Source organism: Trichosurus vulpecula, chromosome 3, assembly GCF_011100635.1.
Source record: "Trichosurus vulpecula isolate mTriVul1 chromosome 3, mTriVul1.pri, whole genome shotgun sequence".
In the NCBI taxonomy this organism is placed as follows: domain Eukaryota; kingdom Metazoa; phylum Chordata; class Mammalia; order Diprotodontia; family Phalangeridae; genus Trichosurus; species Trichosurus vulpecula.
Window position 1 is genome coordinate 285,755,621 of NC_050575.1, and position 25,208 is coordinate 285,780,828.

At 37.5% G+C, this 25,208-nt stretch overlaps 2 protein-coding genes across 2 annotated transcripts in view; one reads left to right on the top strand and one right to left on the bottom strand.

Moving 5' to 3' along the window:
- The window catches only part of ABHD12 (abhydrolase domain containing 12, lysophospholipase), a 147,365-nt gene extending 145,435 nt beyond the window's left edge, over positions 1 to 1,930 (bottom strand). Inside the window, exon 1 of the mRNA XM_036750214.1 lies at positions 1,161 to 1,930. The gene's annotated coding sequence lies outside the window, so the exon portion shown is untranslated. The remainder of the gene's footprint in view (positions 1 to 1,160) is intronic.
- On the top strand, positions 1,798 to 23,731 carry GINS1 (GINS complex subunit 1). Its single transcript, XM_036750216.1, has 7 exons — positions 1,798 to 1,952; positions 7,564 to 7,628; positions 10,768 to 10,866; positions 13,564 to 13,654; positions 16,696 to 16,812; positions 18,371 to 18,445; positions 22,120 to 23,731. Exons 1-7 carry the CDS (start codon positions 1,878 to 1,880, stop codon positions 22,186 to 22,188), a joined length of 591 nt encoding a protein of 196 aa, XP_036606111.1. The 5' UTR covers positions 1,798 to 1,877; the 3' UTR covers positions 22,189 to 23,731.
- Positions 23,732 to 25,208: the final 1,477 nt, after the last annotated feature.

Sequence of the window (25,208 nt, forward strand, 5' to 3'; positions counted from 1 at the left end):
CACTAAGACTCTCTACAAATTCCCTAAGCAAGAAAACTCTCAAACCACAATTATGTTAAAACTTGTTATTTTTGAAGCAAATAAACTGATGTCTGTTGTTTAGTAGTGTTCAACTCTTTGTGACCCCATTTGAGGTTTTCTTGGCAAAGGTACTGGAGTAGTTTGGCATTTTCTTCAACTCATTTTGCAGATGAGGAAATTGAGGATTAAGAGGATTAAATGACTTGCCCACGGTCATACAGCTAGTAAGTACCTGAGGCCAAATTTTAACTCAAGATCAGTATCGAATCAGGCCCAGCACTCTATTTCCTGTGCCACTTAGCTGCCCCAAATTGATGTCTAACTGAAACATATTCTTTTTCATGTAACCAACAGGAGAAATAGCTCAAGCTTGGGTAATCAGTCCATTAGACTGTAAGCTCATTGAGGGCAGGAATGTTTTTTACTTTTGTAAAGTGCTTAACACTGTGCCTGGCACATAGCAGACCCTTAAATGCTTTGATGACTTAACTTGAATTTGTAGTAAGGAGCAGTGGATTTCAATCCCAACTCTCTTGTTTTCTAGCTGTGCTGCATTGGGCATGTCACTTCACCTAGTTTTTTCATGTGTAAAATGAACTAGATAACCTCTAAGGTTCCTTCTAAATCCCATGATCCTAAGGCAGGAAGCAAATTCTAATCCTAGATCTGCCACTAGCAAATTGTGCACGCTAGGGCAGATAAGTCACTTCCTCTCTAGGCCTGTTTCTTCTTTAATAGACAGCACAAGATACAAAACCTGGTGAAGTGTCCATGTTTGGAATCAAATGCTGGCTCTACTAACTCATACCCGATGGAATGCTGGTCAAATCACTGAACTTAGCTGTATGACAACACTCAGTTTCTTCATCTGTAAAATGAGACAGGTTGGTCTAGAACAGTGTAAGATTCTCCGAGCTCTAACATTTAAAAAAAATTTTTAAAACTGTAGGGAGAGGAACTATTTTTTTTTAAATTGATGACTCTAGGGTAAAAGTATTTTGCTTTTTTCAGAAAAAAGAAACAACAAAGCAAAAACTTGACACTTAAACCACATGTCCAACACCTAAATATAGAAATCTTGATATATATGTAAAAACTAAATAATGAAAATGGACAAAATAATTGCCCACTAACCATACATTTATCCAAATCTGTGCATTAAGATGTCCATTATTTCACTACAGTGGATGAAACGACTGGGTCATGCCGAAGAGAGGGTAGGTCACTCGTGGAACGCACACAGCGTGGACAAACCACGCGAAGCACAATGCTCTTCGTGACGTCACAAAGAAGCGGGAGGCGGAATTCCCACGCTTTTTGTCAACGGGCCGGCCGGACCACCTTCCACAGCCAGGGTGGGTCCGCAATCAGCAGAAGGATACGACAAAATGGCATCAACCTGACTTGCCTCTCACACCGGGGAAAGAGAGCCCGAGGGGCCTAAATCCTTCCTTCGCCTGCTTGCCTTTTCTCCGTAAATTTCGGGGGGCAGGGTTCCCCTGACGGCCGCAAGCATAGGCTGCGCTGTCCCGGCTCCGGGTTCCTCGGCCTGGAAAGGGCTGCGAACTGAGACCACCACGAACACTGGTCGAATTCTCAAACCCGAGGAATCATGTCCCTCTCCAAAACCCGTAGGAAAGTCAAGGAAAGCAGGGTGGGAACGCCGGGGAGAGCGCAAGAGCCGAGGCTCCACCCACCCTCTTCTCCGTTCCTATTGGCCGATGTGAGTTTGGCGCCAAAGCCACCTCGCCAGGGTCGGGGGGAGGGAGGAGCGCTCCGCGCGCCGGCGGGGGTTCTGCTGCGGCTGGACGCGAGTGTAAGCTGTTGTGGGCCTCGCGGCCTGAGCGCGCGGAGCTATGTTCTGCGAGAAAGCCATCGAGCTCATCCGGGAGCTTCACCGCGCCCCCGACGGGCAGCTCCCAGCCTTCAACGTAAGACCAGGTGACATCGCTACCGGAGGGGGGGAAGCTGATTGAAACGGCGGGGCGGCTGGGGGATGGGATTGGTGGAGGAAGGGGATTGGTGGAGGAAGGGGGCGGGGTCTAAGTGAGGCGGGCGCAGAGGCGGGGCCTATCAGGGGGCGGGGCCAAAGTGGCAGAAGGGAGGAGTCGGGACCGAGAGGGAATGGAAGGAAGGGGTTAGAGCCCAAACTTGGGGCTATGGGAGAGTAGGCTTCTAAAGAGAGTTACAGATTGCTAAGAGACTGGTGGAAGGGAAAGGGCAGGGGCTGGGCTAAGGAGTGAATTCATGGCAGAGGTCCCCTGGACATAGGGCTGGGCCAAGGATTGGGGGAGTGTGAAGTGGGAACCGGGCTTGGGGCTCCGTCAAAAAGGATCTGAAAGGTAGGGAGAGCAGGAGGACGGATGGATGGAGGGTACAAAGCAGTGGGTCTGGAGCAGGAGAAAGGAGAGGATGAAAGGTGGAAGGAGAGTGTAAGGGAAGGGGAATAATACCCTAAGGAAGAGGTGTTAAGGGGATGAGCTAAAAAATAATGGAATGGGTGCAAGAGAAGAGTGGTCAAATAAATGAAGAAGACATGAGGAGAAAGGAGAGGATGAAAGGTGGAAGGAGAGTGTAAGGGAAGGGGAATAATACCCTAAGGAAGAGGTGTTAAGGGGATGAGCTAAAAAATAATGGAATGGGTGCAAGAGAAGAGTGGCCAAATAAATGAAGAAGACATAGATCAGTTGTATCTAAGCCTCTAAGTGTATCCCTACAGCAATATCAGTCCTTAAGAATTCCTTTTTTCTTGGCTAATTATTCCAGGAAGCAGTAGCAATAGACAGGTCCTTTTCAAAAAAACAAAAACAAAAACCATATTGTGACTAACTGACGTTTAATGGACTAGTCAGAAGATCCAGGTTCTAGTCCAGGCTCAGACTTCTCTATGTCTCAATGTCTTTATCAGCAAAAGGAGGGTATGTACCTGAAGAGACAGATAGACAAATAGATATAGATAGGGAATCATAGGGGTCTTCATAGAGAAATGAACAATGAATTGGACTTTAAAGGATGGATTGGAGACTTGGGTGATCCCTAAAGCCCCTGAAAACTGACAACCTGTGATATGACTCTGAGTCTTGGTGTAGTGGTTTATTTTATGATTGGGGAGGGGGGGAGTGGAGTGGAATTCTGATTTACCGGTACAATTTATTCTCAGAAGCTAGGCCTCTAGTCTTAGAGATAACCCACCAAGCAACATATGTAGATGGGATTTGACCTATGAAGAAGAGTTATGGGGAAAAGAGCAATCACTCATCTTTAGCTTTGTCATTTGCTTTTTTCCTCTCTCTACCTCATCTATATCTACTGAGTTCTTCCAAGGTGTTTCCCATAATCATCATCATCACTACAGTTCTAAGTCAGTCAATAACATAGCTTATTGAGTTCCCACTCTGCTAAAGGGAGACTCAGAAAAGATACAAATGTAGTTTTAAGTGCTTAATGTTTTCTATCTAAAATACACTATATAATAGATCTTTATAAGCTACTCCGATAAAACTTGGAATGGGATTATATTTAAGGTTTTTTATTAATTTAATAGTTTTCAATTTAGTATTGAATTAATGCTGAGTTAAGTACTAAATTTAGTATTTATGAATTTAGTACATGGGGAATTCCTGGTTTGGAAACTCCCTCCTCAGATACTGATCAGCCAATCACAACTTTGTAACTCAGAGACTTGCTTGGGTTCAGTGTCTGAGTTAATGACTGCCTGTGATCTCCTGACTTGAATCAGGTCTTACTGATCTACCATGTTACCCTACCTCTCATTTAGGTATGTTATATGGTACTGTAAAGTTAAATTCAATAGACATTTAATAGTATAAGTGCATACTATGTGCAGAACACTGCATTGTACACACTGGGATGAAGTTTAGAAAAGACAATTCAGACCCTTATGAAATTTGCAGTCCTGTTGGGGGAATAAGACACTCGTGAATAGCATCTTAACACTAGAGAAGTAGAGAACAAAATGCTATGTGTTGTTCAGTGAGGAGTTTGGGAAATGCTTCACAGAGAAGATGGCATTGAAATGAATTTGGAATTTAGCAGGTGAAAAGGGGAAGACTTTCTAGTTTCCAGAGCAGCATGAGAATGCAGTAAAGTGAATAGGATGTTTGAGGAACATGGAGTAGCTAAAACGTATATATTACTCCACCTTGAATACTGTGCAATTTGGCCATGCTGTCCTGCTTGCTTCAGGGTGCACATAGGTTCTCTCAGTCATCTGTCTTTGTACTGGCTGTTATTGCTACCTACAATTCACTCCTTCACCTACCCCTCTCAGAATCCTTGGTATCCTTCAAGACTCAGCTGAAGGGCCATCCTCTAAGTGAAACTCTTCCTGATCCTCTGGCTGCTAGTATATTCTCTCCTAAAACTACCCGGTATTCATTTTACATATAGTTTGTATATGCTTATAAACATACGTGTCTTCCCCACTGAAATGTAAACTGCTTGAGCTCAAGGAATGTTTCAAACTTTTTGTATCCTTGGTGCTTATTAGTGGATGCCATTGCAACAATTCTTCCAGCAGCTGCTGTGGGGGTGACAGACCAACACAAGCCCAACAACAAGAACACTGCCCACACAGGTTCTTTTGATCTGCTTTACTAAGGAAAGTTAGGGGGTTAACAATCTTATTTCAATCCAACATACAAATATTATTCACTTAGTTCAGGGAAAAAATCCAGCACACTGAACTTCAGAGCAAATACAAACAAATTACAAACATATGTTATAAACAGACCAAATACAATTCATAGTTACCAAGAAACCATCAGCATTTGGGTTGACAAGCCAGGAGGCTCTTGGAGCTGTTGCCCAGAGTCCCAGGCCAACACTCCTCCAGCAGTGAGAGCCTTAAGTAAATAACTCTGTTCTCTGTTTTTACACAGTTTTCAGACATCTGAGAGACCAGAACTTAGGCTCCTACTATTGGCTTTGGTCTTAGCAGCTCCCCTTAGGACCCTGAGGGCTTCACGCCCACATGGGCTTAGCACCTAGTAATTAGGGGTTTGGGCCTGGGGCTTTGCACCTAGTGAGGCTCAAAGACACTTAATTAATTTAACATTCTAAAACAGTAAAAAAAAGTCCCACCTTAATTGCCAATACAGATGCTTAGATAGTGGATGCTTAGTAAATGCTTGTTGGCCGATGACTAATAATTTGAAAATAAATAATAAAATGCAAGGTAAAACCAGATTATAAGTGGTCAAAATGATTTGACTTTTCCTGGTAGGCAATTAGACTTGAGCAGAGGAGTGCCACTACGTGCTAGGATTCTCTATTGGCTTTTAATGCAATTATGATAGTCTTTTAAATCAATCTGTCTTGCAAATTATTTATTATAAGGTAGTTTTCCGCGTTTGAATGTTAAAATACTTCTTGCTGTAATGAACAAAGGTATTGATGGAGTTCTTAATTTAAAATAATTGAGCTGCTGTTAGCTTCATTAAGTAGTTGTTGAAAGTGTCTCCCAAGTCATTGTTTTTGTCCCTTTTCTGTCTTTAAACTCTGTTCCTCTGTGGAGCTCATCACTGGCTGGACTTCAATACAGATGACTCCAAAAATCCAACCCCAGTTGTCCCCCAAGAGCCTGTCCCAAATCACCAACTTCCTGCTACAGTTTCCATCTGTGAATGTCTCATAGGCGTCATTAAGCTCACAACTAAATTCTTTTTCTGTTCTCTTAAACATTGCTCCCTAAAGATAATGGAGGAAGCTGTCCACGCCACCTGATAGAAATGTGATGTGATTATGATACAGAGTGAGGCATACATTTCCTCCGATATACTAATGTGTGGATTTGCTTTCTGTGACAATGCTTATTTATTATAAACATTTTGTTTTTATTTTGTCCAAAGAAAAAGGGGTACTTTGAGGGAGGAGAAGAGCTAAGGATAATGTTACCCAAAAACAAGTGAAAAAAATTGCTTCAATCTTAAAAGTTCATCAGTTTTCTCTCTGGAGAAGAATAGCATTTTTCATCATTAGTCCTTTGGAATTGTTGCGGATCATTGTACTGATCAGAGTAGCTAAGTCTTTTACAGTTGATCACAATATCAGTTACTATGTACAATGTTCCCCTAATTCTGCTCACTGTATATCCATCAACTCATATAAGTTTTCCCAGGTTTTTCTGAAACCATCCCCTTTTTCATTTCTTACAGCACAATAGTATTCCATCACAATCATTTACCACAGTTTGTTCAGCTGTTTCCCAATTGATGGGCATCTCCTCAGTTTCTAATTCTTTGCTGCCATGAAAAAGAGCTAGTATAAATATTTTTATACATAGTGGTCCTTTTCCTTTATCTTTGATCTCTTTGAGGTACAAGGCTAGTAGTTGTATTGCTGGGTCATAGGTTATGCACAGTTTTAATTGATCTTTGGGCATAGTTTGAAATTGTTCTCCGTAATGGTTAGACCAGTTCACAACTCCACCAATAATGCATTAGTGTATCTATTTTTCCACATCCCCTCCAGCATTTGTCATTTTCTTTTTCTCTTATTTTAGCCAATCTGATAGGTATGAGGTGGTTCCTCAAAGCTGTTTTGATTTACATTTCCTCTAATAGTTATTTAGAGCATTTTTTCCCATGTGACTGTTGATAAGCTTTGATTTCTTCTGAAAACTGTCCCTTCATGTCCTTGGACCATTTATCAATTGGGGAATGACTCTTATTTTTTATAAATTTGGCTCAGGTTTCTATATATTTGAGAAATGAAACCTTTATCAGAGAAATTTGATGTAAATTTTTTTCCCCAGTTTCAGGAGTCATTCTTAACTCTTTCTCCCCATCATAACCAGCAATTTAGAGGTCATCTGGTCCAAACATCTCATTTTATAAATGCAGAAACTAAGACCCAGAGTGCTTATGTGACATTTCCAAGATCACACAGGAAATTAAAGGCATAGCTAGTGTTCAAATCTGGATCTTTTCTCTGATCCAAATCCAGCCCTCTCTCCACTGTGCTGTGTAAGTAGGTGAAGTGGTATATGCAGCTATATCAATAGTGTCAAAAGTACATTTTGATCAGAAAGCTGAATTGAAAAAAGAGAAAAGCTTTGTACATGTTGATCAGAACACTGAATTGAAAAAAGAAATGCTTTCTATATTAACATAATGCCAAGAGGTATGCTGATGCTTTCCAGAGAATATGTTTTTAAAATATACAACAAACAAATACACAGTATATTTCTGAGCCATAAATTTTAATAGTGTTACAATTTCAAAACCTAATATTTGGTGTTGCAAGGGAATATATAAAATATTTAAGCTTATTCTAAGGCAGGTGACTGTTAAGTCTACAGATCTGTTACATTTGTTTTTGAAACTTTGTTAAAAGAATTAACTACTATTTTGTATAAGTAATGGAGTCACTTCATCTGTAAAGCTTTGGTGGGAATCCTGATTTTTTACGAGATGTGTATATAAAATAAAAGTGAACAAATATGGCTGTGAAATATTTGACATTAGTTTAAATGTCACTTTTGAGGAATGAATGAATGCATTTCAAAATTGTATATTTTAGGATGACGGAATCAGGCAAGTTCTGGAGGAGATGAAAGCTTTGTATGAACAGAACCAGTCTGATGTGTAAGTTGTGTTGTATTAGTGAAAATGTTAAAAAGTGTTTTGAAAGAATTGATACAATATTTTTATTTTAACTCATTCATTAAATTGCATAGTCCTTCATGAAGTTTATCCCGCTGTGCTATACCCTCTGTGCAAATTAACATTCATTTACAACATTGCCATAAGAGAAATTTGTATGCCTCTAAAGTAAGTGAAGTAAAATAAGCAAGTAAGGCATAAGCAAGTAAAAATTCATGCTCATATTACAATTCTTTAAAGGAATAATTGATCTTATTTTTATTGATGCTCTTTGTTTTTTGTATCACATTAATTTCCAAATATGTTCCTTTCCTCTCTTCCTACCCAGAGAGCTTTCTCTTGGAGTATACCAAAAGAGAAAAGTAGTAGTTAAAAAAACACCCACACAATACATCACATTCACTATGTCTGAAAGTATATTAAATATTGCATATTCATAATCCCCCACTAATACAAAAAAGAGGTGCATTTTTTAACCCTTCTCTGGAGCTAACCTTGGTAATTATAATTTTACAGCATTACAACATTGCTGTAGTCATTTTATATATTGTTTTTCCTGGTCTCTGCTTTATTCTGCATCAGTTCATATAAATCTTCCTTTGCTTCTATGATTTTACTGTTTCTTAGGACATGTTAATATTCCATTACATTCATGTCCAAGTTTGTTTAGTCATTCTTCAATCTACTTTTATTCTGGTTCTGTTCCACTACAAAAAGTGCTGCTATGGATATATATGAATTTTCTTTCTTTTTTAAAATTTCTTGGGGTAATTTGCCTAGCAATGGGCTTTCAGGGCCAAAGTGTAGAACTGTAGTTCTTAAAGCTACTCATATCACTGTTATCAGATGCTTCAGTGCTGCTATTAAAGATGGGTGTGATTAGTGAAAATTTTATAGGTGGGTAAAGGTGTTGAGGGTGGTAGTTTTAAATAATCTGTCAGTAGTAATCCATTAGCTTTTAATCTCTCAAGCATAAATATATAGCTCCTTAAGAATGTCTTTGCTTTATAAAGAACCTTAATGATGACTAGTCTATTTGAAATATACAAAAAATCATAATAGCACATTTTGTAAACAACATCTGACTTCTAGAAGGTAGAGAAAATGTGAAAGTTGGTTCCTTTTTTCATTTTAAAAAGTATTCCCCACTCCCTGCTTCTAAATGAAGGGCATTACTATATTCCTAATAAGAGTGTGTGACAGGCCTGAAAAAAGCACTTTTAAATTTGTTCTTTCTATGATTTCTTAATTGTGCTGTAGTCCTCACATAAAAGGAGGTTTTGTGGTGGTTGCCTAGGTTCTAACCATATTTTTTTTAGGTTGAGACTCCAAATCTTTTTTCCTCTGTAGCCTTTTAAAAAGTACAGTGAAACCCCTTTACAACACATATTTGGATGTGCTATAATCCAAACATGTCCTTATAATGTGACATTTTTAAAAAGTTCTGAGAAACATGATTTCTGGGTAATTTAATCATTATATGAGTAAGGCCAGCATGTTTATTAGTAAAAGGATGATCACTTGGCCTTCTTCCTTAGACCAGAGCTCCCTCATGGTGGTGGGCTTGTAGTTTATATGCCCATTGGAGAGTAGGTGTTCCTGTGGGTGGCAATCAACTCTGATTCGTTAATAGTTAATGAGAGAAGGCTATTACAATGAGAGAATGGGCTATATTACAATGAGGGTCTGGTGTGTAGTATGAGGGCAGAGTTTATAATTTCAAAGAGGATCATATATATGTCTGAAAGGTTCGGAACCGCGAGATATAAGGAATCTTCAAAGTAGGAGGCAGAAGAATCAAAGCATATATTTAGGCTCCACAGTAACCAACCCACAAACCAGCATCCCCATTTTGATATTTTGATCAAAAGCTTCCAGGCCCAATAAGTCTGCCTCACAAGAGTAACCAGGAGGCCACAGAGAAGCATGATGGTATAAAGCAAAATCATATACATGCTTCCCCTGTATGGTAAAAAGATTACCCACTGGCCTCAAGTCCTTGTTCAGCACTCCTTGATCCACACGTAGGTCAGCTCTGCTACCAGCAGCTCCTGCTTCAGCTGTGGCCGTGGCCGCGGCCGCCTCTGGCTCCAACGGAAGCTGTTTTTAACCATCCGGCTTCTGCGGGGAGGGGGTGGGGGGAGTGTAAGGTACGCCAGGGAAAATACAGGTTTTTTCGATCTGCTTAAGCAAGGTGAAGGGGTTGGCCGGGAAAGCACAGGTTCTTTCGATCTGCTTAAGCAAGGGAAGCAAGGTGAAGGGGCCGACAAGCTTACTCCAACATACAAACAGCATTCAGTTAGTTCAGGGGAAAAAGCCAAACTATTCAAGGGCACTTGTTGACTAAGTGCTAAGGAACCCATTTTTGGTTACCAACACATGGGGGTACAATTTGTGGGTCACCCACATCTTGGTCAAAAAGACTTATCAATTTCCATAGTATCTGTCTGACAAAAGGGAGAATCAACACTTCTCAGACCTGTCTGAGCAAAAACAATGAGCAGGAATGCACCCATTAGCCCAAACTTAGAATTTCTTTTACTGTCTTTGATTAGATCTTGGCTTGGATAAATATCTGCCTAAGATTTCCACCCTGGTTAATTTCTGGATGAGGATGTAGAAAAGGGGAAAAACCTTAGTCCTAATACAGTAATCAGTTATTAATACAAGAGACAAATAATTACTTCTCACAGTAATAAATAACTACATACAATAACAATATAAATTATCCTCTGTCGTGATGTTAATCCTGTCTTCATATAGCAACAAGAGCACAAAAAAGTGCTATATTGCATAAATAATTTTTTAAATAGTAAAGATTAATCAGAATATAAAGATAGAGTATGCTGAGTGGTAAAAAATGACTATGGCATTAGACCTATGATTTAATTTTCATTTTTAATCTTATGTGAATTGCCAGGAAACTTGAAAAAATCTACAAAGTCTTTGATATATGGCAATTATTTGAGTTGACTAACTGTATTGATCATGACGGGATGAGTCTAAAAGTGACTGTCATTGAAGGGACAGTTTTAATAAAGGTCACTGGAAAATACAGACTTCTTACTCAAAAATATATATGTATATGATTTGCTTTTTTTCTTTGAATTTTTATAATCAGAAATGAGACGAAGTCAGATGGACGAAGTGACTTAATTCCAACAATCAAATTTCGACATAGTTCTTTGCTGAGAAATCGACGTTGCATAGTTGCATATTTGTAAGTTTCTTGGTGAAAATTAATGTTTTATAACCTTTATAGGTAGAATAGAAATTTCTTTTTATGAGTTTACATTTTTTTCCAATTACATATAATAATTGTTAGCTTCGTTTTTTTATCTCCTTCTTTCTTTCCTTCCTCCTTGAGAAGACAAGCAATTTGATCTAGAGTATACATGTGCAGTCATAGAAAACATATTTCCCTATTAACTAGCATGTTGCAAAAGAAAACACAGACCAAAAAAAAAAAAACCCCGAGAAAAAAATCTTTTTTAAATTGTTCAATCTATATTCAGACTCTTATCAGTTCTTCCTCTGGAAGTTGATAGCATTTTCCACCAAAAGTCCTTCAGAATTGTCTTAGGTCATTGTAGAATACAGATTTCTTTCTTGTATCAGGGAAGCAAAAGAGTTTTTCATGTGATTTCATTGATTAATCACTTAATAGAGTTATAAAGAGGAGCTCTCCAACTCTCTCATCATAGGTTCATAAATTTAGAACTAGAATGTACATTAAAAGTCAGTTAGTCCATTTTGTAGATGAGGACGCGAAGATTTCAAGATGTTAAATTACTTAAGGTAACTTAAGGTGACACATGTAGTAAATAGCAGAGCTAGGACTGGATCCTAGGTCCTTCAATTCCAAATCCAGTACTCTTGCCATTGTACCCCCCTTCTTGGTTCTTAATTTATTTGTTTTCATCTGTAAGAGCTAGAATACCTTTAAAAAAATTTAAATTATAAACTTGATAACATTAAAAAATTTTTTAAATCCAGTATACAAAATAAGGAAGTAAAATCTTACATGAAAACATGAAAATCTTACATGAAAAGCATTTTACAAGATAGAACCAAACAAGCAAAACATGTTTTTGTTCTCCCTTCCAAGTCTGTCCAAAGTTACACTACTCTGGGCTTTGTTTTCTTTCTTATCTGTAATTTGGTTGATAGTGTATTCATTGGGAATGCAGTCTGGTTCTTTTTATTTTGCACTTTATGCAGATCTTTTTCATAAACGATTGTATGTCTTATATTTACTATTTTTGAGGGGCAGCATAGCACATTATATTGTTATGTCATAATTCTTCATTCTGCAGTTGTTAGACATACTCTTATTTCCATTTTTTCTTGCTGTCACAAATAGAACAAATATAAATGTATTTGTATAGATAGACTCCTCTCCCTGCCTTTTAAAAATTCTTTTGGGATTTGGTTGTTGTAATAAGATAGCTAGTTTGGAAGGTATGGTCAGCTTTGCGATTCCTACTGCATATTTCTCTTCAAAATGCAATGATGTACTAGGATAGCTATGCATAGTAATAGTGCAAATTTGAGACTGCATGTGTAATCTTTCTGTTCTGCTTTGTATATGGAAATGCTCATCTTATGTGGCGTTTGTTAGTTGCAGATTTTTTTTAAAGCAACCAATATATTAGATTACCTGTTTCTCCTTAGTCAGGAGATGTTTATTAGTTTTTACAAACCAGCACTGTGCTCTGCACTGAATATAAGGAAAGGCAAGGACCTCGGAGGTGCCTTCAAGGAGCTCTTCTGCCAACAGGGGAGACAGCATGTAAATGAATACGTAAATAACATAGAGTAGATGAAAGGCAGTATCAGAGAGGAAGGCACTAGCAGCTGGGGGGAACTAGGGAAGATTTTCTACAGAAGGTGGCATTTGAGTTGAAACTTCAAGATGGCCAGGGAAACTAAGATGGAAGTGAAGAAGGAGGGCTTTCCAGGCATGGAGATAGCTAGCTCAAAGGCCTGGGAATGGGGGATGGATTGTCACGTGTGAGGAGTAGCAAATAGATCAAAATAGCTGGATCATAGAGTGCATGGAGTGCAGTAAAATATAACAAGACTGGAGCAGTGGGAAGGGACCAGGCTATGAAGAGCTTTAAATACTGGACAGAGCTGAGTTGAACATGGCTTTCAGGTGGGGAGACTTGGGGCAGGAAACGTATTGTATTAGTTTTGGCCAAGATGGCTGCCTGAACAGGAGGAAGACTACCCAGGTTCCACAAACCTCCTCCAGCAAAAACCCAGTATTGGGACCAGACCAAACAATGATCAAGAAATCAGTTAGAAACTACAGTAAGTAACATTTTCTACCCCATAAAGCACAAAAAGTAAGCCAGAAGCCTATAGGCAGTAGGAAAAGGTAGAAAAAAGGGCCACTATCAAAGCCAGCACAGATAAGCTGCCAGCCTCTCAGCTCAGCCACAGACAAATGTAGCCTAGACTGTGTCCAGAGGAAGCAAAAACAGAGGACTCCCTCAGAAAGTTAGACTGGGGAGGTTAGAAATCCACAACGTGGTCAGAAAGTCCCAGGGTAAATACCTTGGATACCACAACTCATGTGGTATGGTAACAACCCTCTCAGTGGTCCAAATGATTCACCCAAGGCCCAGGGATTCTGAGGTCCCTAGTACAGTATTAATATGCCACGGAGAGCCTTGAAGACCCAGTTCTCTGACCTTCAAAAATCCAGAGGAGGAGGTGGAGGTGGGGGTCGGTATAGAAACCAGGTGAGCACAGGTGAGTCTAAGCCTGTGGAGATACTGCTTTATAACACATATTGAGGTCTGATAGCACTAGTTCCTCTTTGTCAGTTTTGTTTTTCATAGTTCTTGTTATTCTTGTCTGTTTCTTTGTAATTTTTTTTTTGATTCTAAGTATCTTTCTAACATTCTAGGTATGATCGATTGCTTCGGATTAGAGCTCTCAGGTGGGAATATGGCAGTGTCTTGCCAAACGCTCTGAGATTTCACATGTCAGCTGAAGAAGTAAGTCAGCCCTACTATCACCATTGTATGATTGTGTATTATCCTGGTAGGACAGTAGTGGCTGGTCATTTTTCACATTTATAAGTAAGCAATTCTGAGGCTCAATTTATACTTTATGGAGTATACTTTATGGAAAAGTATACTTTATGGAAAGAAATGAAAACAAGATTGTATGTGGAAAACCTTTATAGTTCAAAAAACCTAGCTGGTTATATTGCCTATTAGGAATAACTAACAATATTTTAAAGGTATGAACTGGAATTTAATTAATTCCGTTCATTTTGTATGTCTGACTCGATTTTTCAAAGTATTTCAATAATCACCATAATACTAGCATTTATGTAGCACTTTAAGGTTTGCAAAGTTTTTTTTTTACAAATATTATCTCATTTTATCCTTACAACAACCCTGAGATGTAGGTATTATTGTCCCCATTTTACAGATGAGGAAACTGAGACAAACAAGTTAAATGACCTGCCCAGGGTCACACATATAGTGTCTGAGGCTAGATTTTAACTCAAGACTTCCTGGATCCAGGTCCAGTGTTTTATCTAATGTACTATCTTTCTGCCTTGCATATGTATATTTGCCTTAATAAGTGATATATTTATTTGTAATGAAAATTGGGATAGTTTACATTATATCACATAGCTTCCATACTTTTTGATAGTGATTCATTATATTTGTTTTAGCCACTTAACAGATAAATGAGTGTTTAAATAACCTTTTCCTCATGCTTATCATGTAGCTATGAAATGGTTGCGTTTTTGGTGGGTTCAGTTTTAATTTTTTTCATCTCTTGTGTCATTTGGTGGGGGGTGGAGTGTGGTTTGTTTTTTTGGAAGGCATTCGAGGTTAAGTGACTTGCCCACAGTCACACAGCTACTAAGTGTCAAGGGTCTGAGGCGGGATTTGAGATCCTCCTGACTCTAGGATGCTCTATCCACTGCGCCACCTAGCTGCCTGTCTTATATAATTTTATAGCTGAGTAACACTCTCCAATAACACTATAAAATAAACTTATTTTATCTGAATGTTAGATCTGATTCTGCCATTTTGAAATCTCTCCGTTTTTTACTTGTGAAATTAGTGTGGTCCATATAACATCACTGAATGACAGCTACTTGTCTTACGAGACAATAGTGAAAATTATGACATTTATATCCAAGTTCGTAAATTCATATCCCCATTCATATTGCGTATGTCTTATGTGAGTCATTTTCACATGTGGCATAAATTTATTTTAGGCTTGAGAACAATCCTTCATAATTTGGGGGAATGAGTAACTGGAGGAGTGTTGGTGATGAGTGACTAGAATAATTTGTTATTTGAATGATTAAAGGGATCATAATGTTTCCTGCTTCTGCTTACTTCATTTTGTAACAGTTCATTTAAGTCATCTCATTCTTTTTGGTGTTCTTAATATTCTATTACATTCATGCACCACAATTTGTTCACCCATTGCCCAATAAATGGGCATCTACTTTGTTTTCATTTCTTTGCTACTGCAAAAAATATTGCTATAAGTAAATATTTTGATGTATATGGGCCCTTTCTATCTTTGACCTCTTTAGAATATATGCCTAATAGTGGGAACATTGGATCAAAGGGTATGGGTATTTTAGTCACTTTCTTTTAATTGCTTTCCAGCGTAGTTGTGGATCAATTAACAGTGCATTGCCAGCCTTTATTTTCTTAACAGGGATTTTCAAAAATCAGAATAAAAAATTAAAGAATCCTACAAGAGCGTTTTGATCTCCATAAACACAATAACTACATGTTATTGTGTGAATTGCTCATTTAGTTTTAAAATATACTAAAGGATGCTTCTTCACTGCTCCTTGTAACCATTTAGGCTTAAGAACCAAAGTATGTTTTCAGAAAGGACTAAACATTATATACTTTCTTTTCTTTATATATTGAAATGTTTGTATTTCTTGATGCTTGTTAAGCCCATGATAAGAAAAAAAAATTTAATGACAAAGCAGGAAGTCATTGGTAATTACTTAAATTTCTGGATATTTTTGACAGCTCACTGAAGAATACCAGCTGGTGTAGACTCCCATGGCTGTGTTTCTATATCCCCCAAATCCAGTTATTGAAGCGTAAAAAGCAAAATATAGAGTTGCCGCCAAGACAAAGCTAAAATGAAGGACTAACATCAGTCACCAGGGAGCAAATGCTTCACTAAAACTCTTAATGAAGGATGCTTCCTGTAAACCTATTGAAAGCATATGTAGAAAGTGTATGGAGGAGTTATAGCCTAATGCTACTAAATCACTAATGTTACCTTTTTGAAAATAAGAGATAAAAAAAACTTGATTCTTTTCAGTACTTTCTAGGAATTCCTTTTTTTTTTAATTGTCTTATTGCCTCTGTGAATATTAAATCTCCCAAATAGGAGATAATAAAAATAGGTATCTGTGGTCTTTAAAAGCTATTAGTAAGGGCAGCTAGGTGGCACAGTGAATAGAGCACCAGCCCTGTAGTCAGGAGGAGCTGAGTTCAACACTTGACACCTACTAGCTGGTGACCCTGGGCAAGTCACTTAACCCCAATTGCCTGTGCCCCACCCCTCCAAAAAAAAAAAAGCTACTAGTGATTTTTCTTTCATGCTTTTTTTCGGTAGGTAGATTATGTGCAGTTTAGTATTAGCTTCTCACCTCAAAATGAAGTTGAGTTATCCTCCATCTGGCGGTTCTCCATTATCAAAATTACTTTTTATTTTTCTTAGTATTCCTTTGGAAGTCTGTTTACTGCTTTCAGTTAAATCACAGTAATTAGAAGGCAGAAAATACAGAGATGGAGAAATCTTTGTGTTTTAATTGATTCAGAACTTCCATCTCTAAACCCTTCTAGTGATCATATTTTTGGACACAAAAATTTAAAAGGGGTCATCATTCAAAAAGCGTATCTGTTTCCCAAGAGTCCACGAGCTGGTTTGTATTTCACTTAGGCCATAGTGAAGCTCTGTCTTCTTTGGAATAGAAAGTTTATCTTTTGTATATAATTGCAAGATTAATATTTTTATTTGTTTGCAGATAGAATGGTTCAATTGCTATAAAAAGTCTCTTGCTACATACATGAGATGTTTGGGTGGAGAGGAAGGATTAGATATTACACAAGATATGAAACCCCCTAAAAGTCTGTACATTGAGGTAAGTGCAGCTTTTCAAGTGCTTATGTTAGAGGCTTATTCTAAAGTACTTCAATTCTGAAGTATTATTTTTCAAACTTTAGGTTGGATGTCAGAAAAATCAAAAAGAAGTTATTAAGTGTGTGGTAAATTTTTTATTGTTCAGATAGTAGTTTAGGGAATGTCTGAAGAAGAAACCAATAAAGAATAACAACTTTTCAGTAATTCACAGTCTTAATAGAGTGACTTAGGAGAGTTGAAATGTTAAGTGATTTGAACGCACGTTTTCAGCTCTGAGTCTAGTTCTCAATCTGCTCTGCCACAAATTATGTAGAGAAAATATTGAAAGATTTCTGACTTCCCTTGAGGGTTGGATTAACTCACTGGGAGAAATCCCATAAAGCTCTCAATGGCTCAGAGACAAAGTAGTTTATTCCTAGTCACAACTCATTGGATTGTGTGTCATCCCAGAGGAAGTAAAATAATTCCTGCTCCTCACATGTTGCTGTATCAGGAATGTCATCAGGACTTTTGTTGGCTTGGGGGGGTTCCCTTCGGTACATTCTTCTTTCCAGCCAAGAGATTAGCAAAGAGCTGACAAGAAAACCCTCACCTCTCCACATGCTAAGAGGTTACTAGGGAGCATACTTAACATTCTGTGGAAGACTTCATTTAAAAAAAAAAGCTTGTAAGAGTCAGCATTATGACTGGGAAAGTTACCTAATATGGCCTCAGTTTCCTCATCAGTAAGTTGAAGGGTTGTATTACCTCATGCTTAAGTTCATTTCCAGCTGTAAATCTGTGATCCTTTGAAAACCCCTTGGCTCATTTTATACGTTCATAAGCTACAAGCATCCCCAAGTCAGTGGATCAGGACCTTCTAGTAGAACCAGATCAAGTCCCAGTTGGTTCCTGTTCCTGCCTTCTACTGCACCCTCACCACACCTTCTCTTCCTCCTCACCCCACCCTCTTCCCCTGCCTGCCAGCATCCTCTCTTTGGTGTCAGGATAGCACAGCTCACTGCCTTGGCTCCCTTTCTTTTGCTGTTTGGCCTTACTGTCCAGAGCTTCTTGCTCATTCCCCTCACTGTCCCTCTCAAAATCCAGCTTCTGCAGGGTCCTTTCCTGGTCCCCTCAGCTTCTAATGCCTACCTCTTTTAGGTTGGCTACCAGAATTGTGATTGGGTGGTAGACACACATTGAGTTAACCTCAGTGGAGGAGAGGTTGCTGTGTGATAGAGGTGAAGGGTGAACATTAAAGTGGGTGGGGAGCAAAGAGGATTCCAGCTCCCACACCTCAATTAGTGAGTTGGGGAGGGGAATGGATGAAAGTGTAACCAATGCTGGAAAAGGAGGCTGTGTCATCAGGTCTTAGTGGGAGCCAGAAGATGAGAGGAGTAGAAAATAAAATATTTAAGATGAAACCAAGGTTGTTACCTACTTGAGCACATACTCCAGAGCACATAATGGAAAGGTTGGGCAGTGAGGGATAAAGAGCAAAGTTTGTGTAAAGTGTTACCTAATTAACTAATGAGACATAGTGTAATTTGAGTAAAAAATCTGAGGTTCTTCCATTTCAGGTGCGGTGTCTAAAAGACTATGGAGAGTTTGAAGTTGATGATGGGACTTCAGTTTTATTGAAAAAAAACAGCCAGGTATTTCTTATAATAAGACAAATTGCATTAAACCTTAGAAAAATACAGACTGAGAAAAGCAACCACAATAGTGAGGACCTAAGCGTGGCTTTTATGGTTACTATTTAAAACCCATGTATTGTAATTATCTTTTCCTCTTTTATATTTTCTAGGAATTGGGAAAAAAGGTTGTAAATAGTGGAAAAAGAATATTAATACTTGACCTACTTTAATATAAATGATAATAATAAAGCATAGAATAGGCAGATTGTTATTATCATAGACAATGAACAGAACTTTCTTCATGGGGTAAATTAATATTGCTTGTTCCCCAGTGTTAACTTGAGCCTTAACCTAACAAGTGTCTTTAGAAAAGTTCGGTGAGAATTCTTGTCTTGTCTTGTTATTTTCCTAATTCACAACCATTTATTTTCTCTCCTTCCTACCTCTTCATCTCACTGAAAAGCAAAGCAAAACTCTTACAACAAATACACTTAGTCAAGCAAAACAAAATCTCACATTACCTATGCCTGAAAATGTGTCTCTTCATTTTGAGTCTTACCTCACAGAAACTATAGAGTAGCAATTCTTAACATGGAGTCTAGGAACTTGTTTGTACATATATATATGTACATACATACATAAAATAAACATATACTATAAATCACTATGTAAATATATTGACATTAATGTATTATATACCAACATATTTATGACATATATCATGAATATATTTCAGTCATTAATATAGTTCAACATAATTGGTTTCCTTTGTAATTCGATGTAGTTTAGTTTATGTATTTAAAAACATTCTGAGAATGGTCTACAGGTTTCACCACTGCCAAAGAGGTCTATGACAATTCAAAGGTTAAGAGCCACTGCTATAGTCCAGTATCCTTAGAAAATTAATGGAAACATTTTTAATATTAGCAACAATATTATCACAATGATTACGTACTCTGACTAGGTTAGATTTATACTAGGAATTCAGAGTTGGTTCAGTATTAGGAAAACTATGAATGTAATAGCCCATATTAAATACAAGAAAAACAAAACCATATGATTATATCAATAGATGTAGAAATATGCATTTTTAACAAGCAGGGGGAAGGGAGTGTACACAGCACAGCTGGTAAAGGAATTTCTACTTTTCAGCGATAGTTTTATAGCCTCAATGGAAATATTTACCAGGAGTTTCTGAGAGGAAGAGAATATAGATATTGAGAATTGAGTATATTAGTAAAAAAACAAAATGGAGAAAAATGTAAATTGTGGTGATAAAATTTGTACTGAATTTTTCATTATAAGGAATCTAGATGTGCCTTGAAGTCTTAAGACTTTTCCACCCAAATACAGAAGAAATTTATTAGTAACAGGGGAAGAGAATAAGTATCTGGCATTTATAATGCCAAGTGCTTTACAGCCATTATCTCATTTAATAACATGACATAAAAAACTATATATATTTTAATTTTCGTATATTTCTCTGGTCACAGTAATACAGTATATTTAAATATGTAGGAAATATAAAAGATGCAAAATAATTAGCATTTATTTCATTTCCTCCCCCTTAGTATTTACCGGCCAGTGCCAACTGACAGTAAGCTAGCAGTTACATATATGTACAGTACAGCAAATGTGCTTCACAGTCATGTGGTTTATTTGGTTTTCATCTAGGCAGGGTAAATAAGAGGCCATGTTTATCAGATTTTAGTTTTGCTAATACCACTAAGGTTTTAAATAACTCCACTAAAATATGATCATTTTTGAAAACCAGAGAACTTGGTCTTGGGGCTATAACCAAAGACTCATATTGTAAACAGTCTAAAAAATTACTTTCAAGTCTTATCTTAGAATAAGCTATGCCAAATGTACAAAAAGCAGAGAATGATTGATGCTTTCATAAGATCTCAGTTTCTTATGTCTTGTCTCAGAGTTAGTTCTGGGTCCCAGAAATTAGGAGAAAGGCAAGCCATATCAAAGCAATGTAGCAAAAGTTTAACTTCTGTTGCCATAATGTCATTTCTTATAACTTGCTTTGATATGATGAATCGTATATTCCACTAATGTCTAGCAGACATTATGGGACTATTCCCGTGTTTCTCAGATCTCACTAAACCTACAGTTTTAATAAAAATTGATTTTTTAAAAAAAAGTTCACTTGATGTTTGGGGGCATCTTGGATGTATGCCTGAACTCATTTTTGGAAATGGCTGATTTCCAGGTCCATGTAATTAAAGACATAAGTAAGATTTTCTTAGCTATCAAGATCTTTTCTGCTTATATGGCACTTTGAGGTTTGTGATTGAATTCCATTATGATTCTTATATTTATTTTTGTTCTCCTAATTATGCATACACTGTGATTCTGATTCTGATCCTGATTTGCTTTGCTCAAGTCCCTGTATTTGGGAAGGGGAGAATTCTTTCCAACTTCCTTGTGTTCCCTAATTCAGAAAACCTGGGGATTGATTAACTTCTAACAGGCCTTTCTTCTGCTTAGGCAGATCTAAAGATACCTTCACTTAGGCAGATGTAAGTAGAGAGAAGTGCTCTCCCTAGGGTGGATGTAGGGCTAGTTACTACATCTCAAAGGTTTCAATACCCTCCTACCTGCTTTTCTGCCTGCCCTCTTCCACCCAGTACCTTTAGTTCTTAAATCATAACATAAGGAGAAAAGTTGTCTCCTTGTTAAGTTACATTACAACTTAACGAAACGTAATGGGACTCAAGGTCTATATATTAGGTTAAGAGAGATGGCAAGAGTCAGGGTCCTTATATTGGGGTTTGTCCTCCCTCCCCCACAAAAACATTACTGCATAATTTTGCTGTGCATAAAGTGAATCTGCTGTGTCTTACTTCAAATTTATATGCAATCTACTAAATTTTTTGGTTTGCAATGAAAGGCTGCTTCATTGAATTCCTCACTAAAAACCAAAATTTAGTACATTTCTACTTGAAAACATCTCTACTTAGAACTAATTTTGTTCAGTGAAAACAGTGAATAAAATTTAAAATAAATTTTGCCTTTGGTTTTGAAATTGGATATTTTTGATAATCTAGTGAGTCATATTAGGAATATATAAAATCTGTGGTTGTTGCTCCTTTCTTCACACTGTAGTTTTTAAAAGAAAGTCTTTTACATAGAAAAGTGCACAGCCCTGAAGACAATGAAAGACATGCAAATTGAAAAAGCAAATTTAAGTATCATAGGGTAAATTCCAGTGTTAGTAGGGATGTGGGACTAACAGGTATGCTTATACATTGTGGAGGCACTTGTTTAGATTTTGTGAGAACTTTCTCAAAATATGTAACAAACGACTAAAAATTGTTCTTATCCTCTGACCCAGCAATTCTACTTTAAGAAATAAATACCCCAAGGAAATAACTAAAAAGAAAAAAAAGGGATATTCATGCAATATACTCATAGCAGTTCCATTTGTAATAGTGGAAAAAATTGAAAACAACACATGTACCATAACAGGAGCATGGCTGAGGAAAAATAGCTTGTTATTTTATTATTATTATTAAACATGACACATTTGGACTATGCATGGAATGTTTTTTGAGTTTCACATTGTAGGATAAAAACATAACCCAACTTGTACGCACTGATTACACATATGAAGACTTTTGTCTACAGTAAAGTTCAGGATTCATTTTTGTTTCTAATATATTTCTCTTTTTCTTCTTCAGCATTTCTTGCCAAGATGGAAGTGTGAACAATTAATCAGACAAGGAGTCCTAGAACATGTTCTGTCATAAGTGTCCTGAAAACTTTGGGAAAACTTTTTTAGTGTAGTGTCGAACCCACTACAAATGTCTCTCTGCCCTTCTCCCCTTCACTGTGATCCTAAAAATTATAGATGGGACCCTTTTTTGGGTATAATTTCCTCATTTTTTTTTTTGACTCATGATGCCAAGAAAAATGTTGGAGTTTTTTCCTTAAGAATAATGATGTTTTGGGAATGAGTTGTGACAGTGTTCTTTATTGTTTGAGACAAAAATAAAGTAAAACGTAATTAGATTTATGTCCAATTGAAAAGGAGCTTAAATTGACAGCCTAGGCAATCTAATGTCATTTCCTCATAGCTCATTGTCAGAAACGTAGTTGCATCAGTATTCCATTGTAAACAAACTAATATTTAAATTCCCCAGTAATGTAGTTTTAGAACTCTTCAGGGACAGGATTAACATGGCACATTTCTATAAAAGATATGAGATGATTTTTTTCTTTTAATTATATTCAGTTAACTTGCAAACAAAATACAAATTTATAAGTTATTATTTTAAAGAAAATGTCCATATTCATGATAGTCTATCATGTCAGGGTTAATGCCCTGTCTTTTAGCACAAAGGTAAAAATATTAAAATGTTGCCAATTCTAAGAAAAGAAACCAAAGCTGAAACAGCAGAAGCTTGTGTCTCTTCTTCAGACTCAGGATGTCATGTGACTGATGGCTAGATCATAGGACTGTAGATTTCATATAACCCAGAGGATCAGAGTGCTTTCTGTCCTGTCAACTATTCTGTGGTTTGTCCTTCCCCACCCCACAAATTGCATACCTCATGACCTTCCCACTTCACTTCAACCAAAATCAGTCCCTGAAACCACTCTGTAGACATACTGTCACGGAAACCCCTATAAAACACTTTCATAGCACCTATGTGTGAAATTCACATTTATTTTGTGTAATATGTATACACGCACACAGTGATTTAAGGTCAATCCTTCACTCAAGACTGTGTGAGGTAAATAAAATGTGAATACTTCACAGGGAAGGTATGTATAAATATATATATCTATATCTATACTAAGCAAGAAATAGGAAAGTGAAAAAAAAATTCTGAGGCCATGAGATGATGGCTCAGCCTCTGGGAAAGTTTACCCTGAAACTTTTTGTTCTTTCTTCTGGTTCTGGTTTAAAGATTTGCTCAGCAAGAACAGCGTCATAATGACCTGTTTTTCTCTACTGTAAAGAATGGAGAGGGTCTCCCCCTCCCCTCTTCCTATTCTCCTTCACTAGATTTATAGATGTCACCTTAGTTGTAATCATTAACTAAGGGAATGGAAATTGGAGTTTCTGTGCCTCAATTTCCCGGTTCTTTGTCTAGCTTTCATGCTCAGATTGTAAGCCCACCTCCCAGCCACTGGTGAGAAGGGTCAGAGGTGGGCGGGAATTCTCTCGTGTTAGGTATAATTATGAGTGCCTAGCCCCTTGTAAAGTGCCTCCCTTGCTGGATTTGCTCTAGTGGGGGATGCCCAATTCTCGAGAATTGAATAAAATTTATTTCTGTTCCCACCCTGAGATGGCTCCTTATTAACTTTTAATTGGTGAGGGTCTTTCATCCCACACAAGACCTTGTGGGATAAAGATGACATGTGTGTTGTTCTGGTGTTTAATTTTAATACTGCCACTTTTTTATTAAGGTCAGCTACATGTAACATCTCCATGGGTTATTTTCCAATGCCTGGAAATTCTTCCCATGGCATTTAGAATCATGTCTTACTCTTGTTTCTACAGCATCAGTAACATGTAGGATTTTGAAAAGCATAGATGACTTCTTGAGATTTTAACTGTTTCTGTTCTACTTGGCCCCTCTGCCTTTCCATTTATATAGCCCCTGCCACACTGCCTTGCACATTTGTAATGCTAATACTATGAGGGGTGGGGGATGGGAAGTAGGGAGAGGGCAGAGAGGGTTTCAGTAGCTTTCCCAGAGAATTCATTGGGGCTTGGGTGTGCAAATTTTACTTTCAAATCCTTTTTTTAGAAAAGGCTGTTCTTGCTGAAGGATGGAATAGAGAATAATGAATTGATGCATTTATAAAAACCTAAACTTAGACCTTGCTTAAAAACCACTGGCTCTGGCTCATTTTATTTTATAGTTTCATGTGACAGCTCCATTTAAGGAGTGTCCCTCAATTATATGGTTGACAGTGTCACGGCTGTCCAATCACATTGACATGGCACATTTTAAAGAATGCTATACTTGGAACGGGGAGAAATCAGAGTTCAAATTCCTCCTCTGATACTAGCTTTTTAAACATTGGCAAGTCAATTCTTTGAATCTGTTTATGCATAAAGTGGAGATACTGCCTGTAATAATACCTTCACAGTCTGCCCAAAACACATGTTTTGAGAAGGAATATATAGAGAAGACTCAGAACTATATAGACAGTTTGTGACAAAGGAAGAGCTCTCATCCTGGGGTTTGTGAATTTGATTTTTTAAATATGTAAACTATTTCAATGTAATTGGTTTCCTTTGTGATCCTATGTATTTTATATATTTAAAAACATTATTCAGAGGAGTCCATAGACTTTGTTATACTGCCAAAGGGGTGACAAAAAATAAAAAATCTTTAGGAATTCCTGGTCTATATTTTAAAGAGTGCAGAGTTTGGAGTCAGAAGACCTGGGTTTAAATCCCAGCTCTGCCACTGTGTGCCTAAGTTTTCTCATTTTTAGGTTGAGGGGGTTTGGACTAGATAATATCTGAAGGTCCCTTCTAGCTCTTAACGATCCTATTGTCCTAGGTCTATAAAATGCCCACTTCCTAAGTCTGGTTGCCATTTAGGTTCCCAAATACATACTTTCTACATGGACTAGACTCTAATTCATCCCATTCTTAGCAGGGCTTTTGGAGGGGCTGAGGGAAAATAGGTACACATGTATACTATTGGTATTGATCTGAAACTATACCCCCAGAATTACTACAATGTGCATATCCTTTGACCCAACTATACCTGTGTGTATAAGGTTATATACTAAGGAAGTCAAA

Excerpts from the sequence above, each read along its gene's own strand:
- GINS1 (XM_036750216.1), top strand. The coding sequence starts at position 1,878 with ATGTTCTGCGAGAAAGCCATCGAGCTCATCCGGGAGCTTCACCGCGCC. Across the intron at positions 7,629-10,767 it reads GAACAGAACCAGTCTGATGT|AAATGAGACGAAGTCAGATG; the intron begins GTAAGTTGTGTT and ends TTTTATAATCAG. Across the intron at positions 13,655-16,695 it reads TTCACATGTCAGCTGAAGAA|ATAGAATGGTTCAATTGCTA; the intron begins GTAAGTCAGCCC and ends ATTTGTTTGCAG.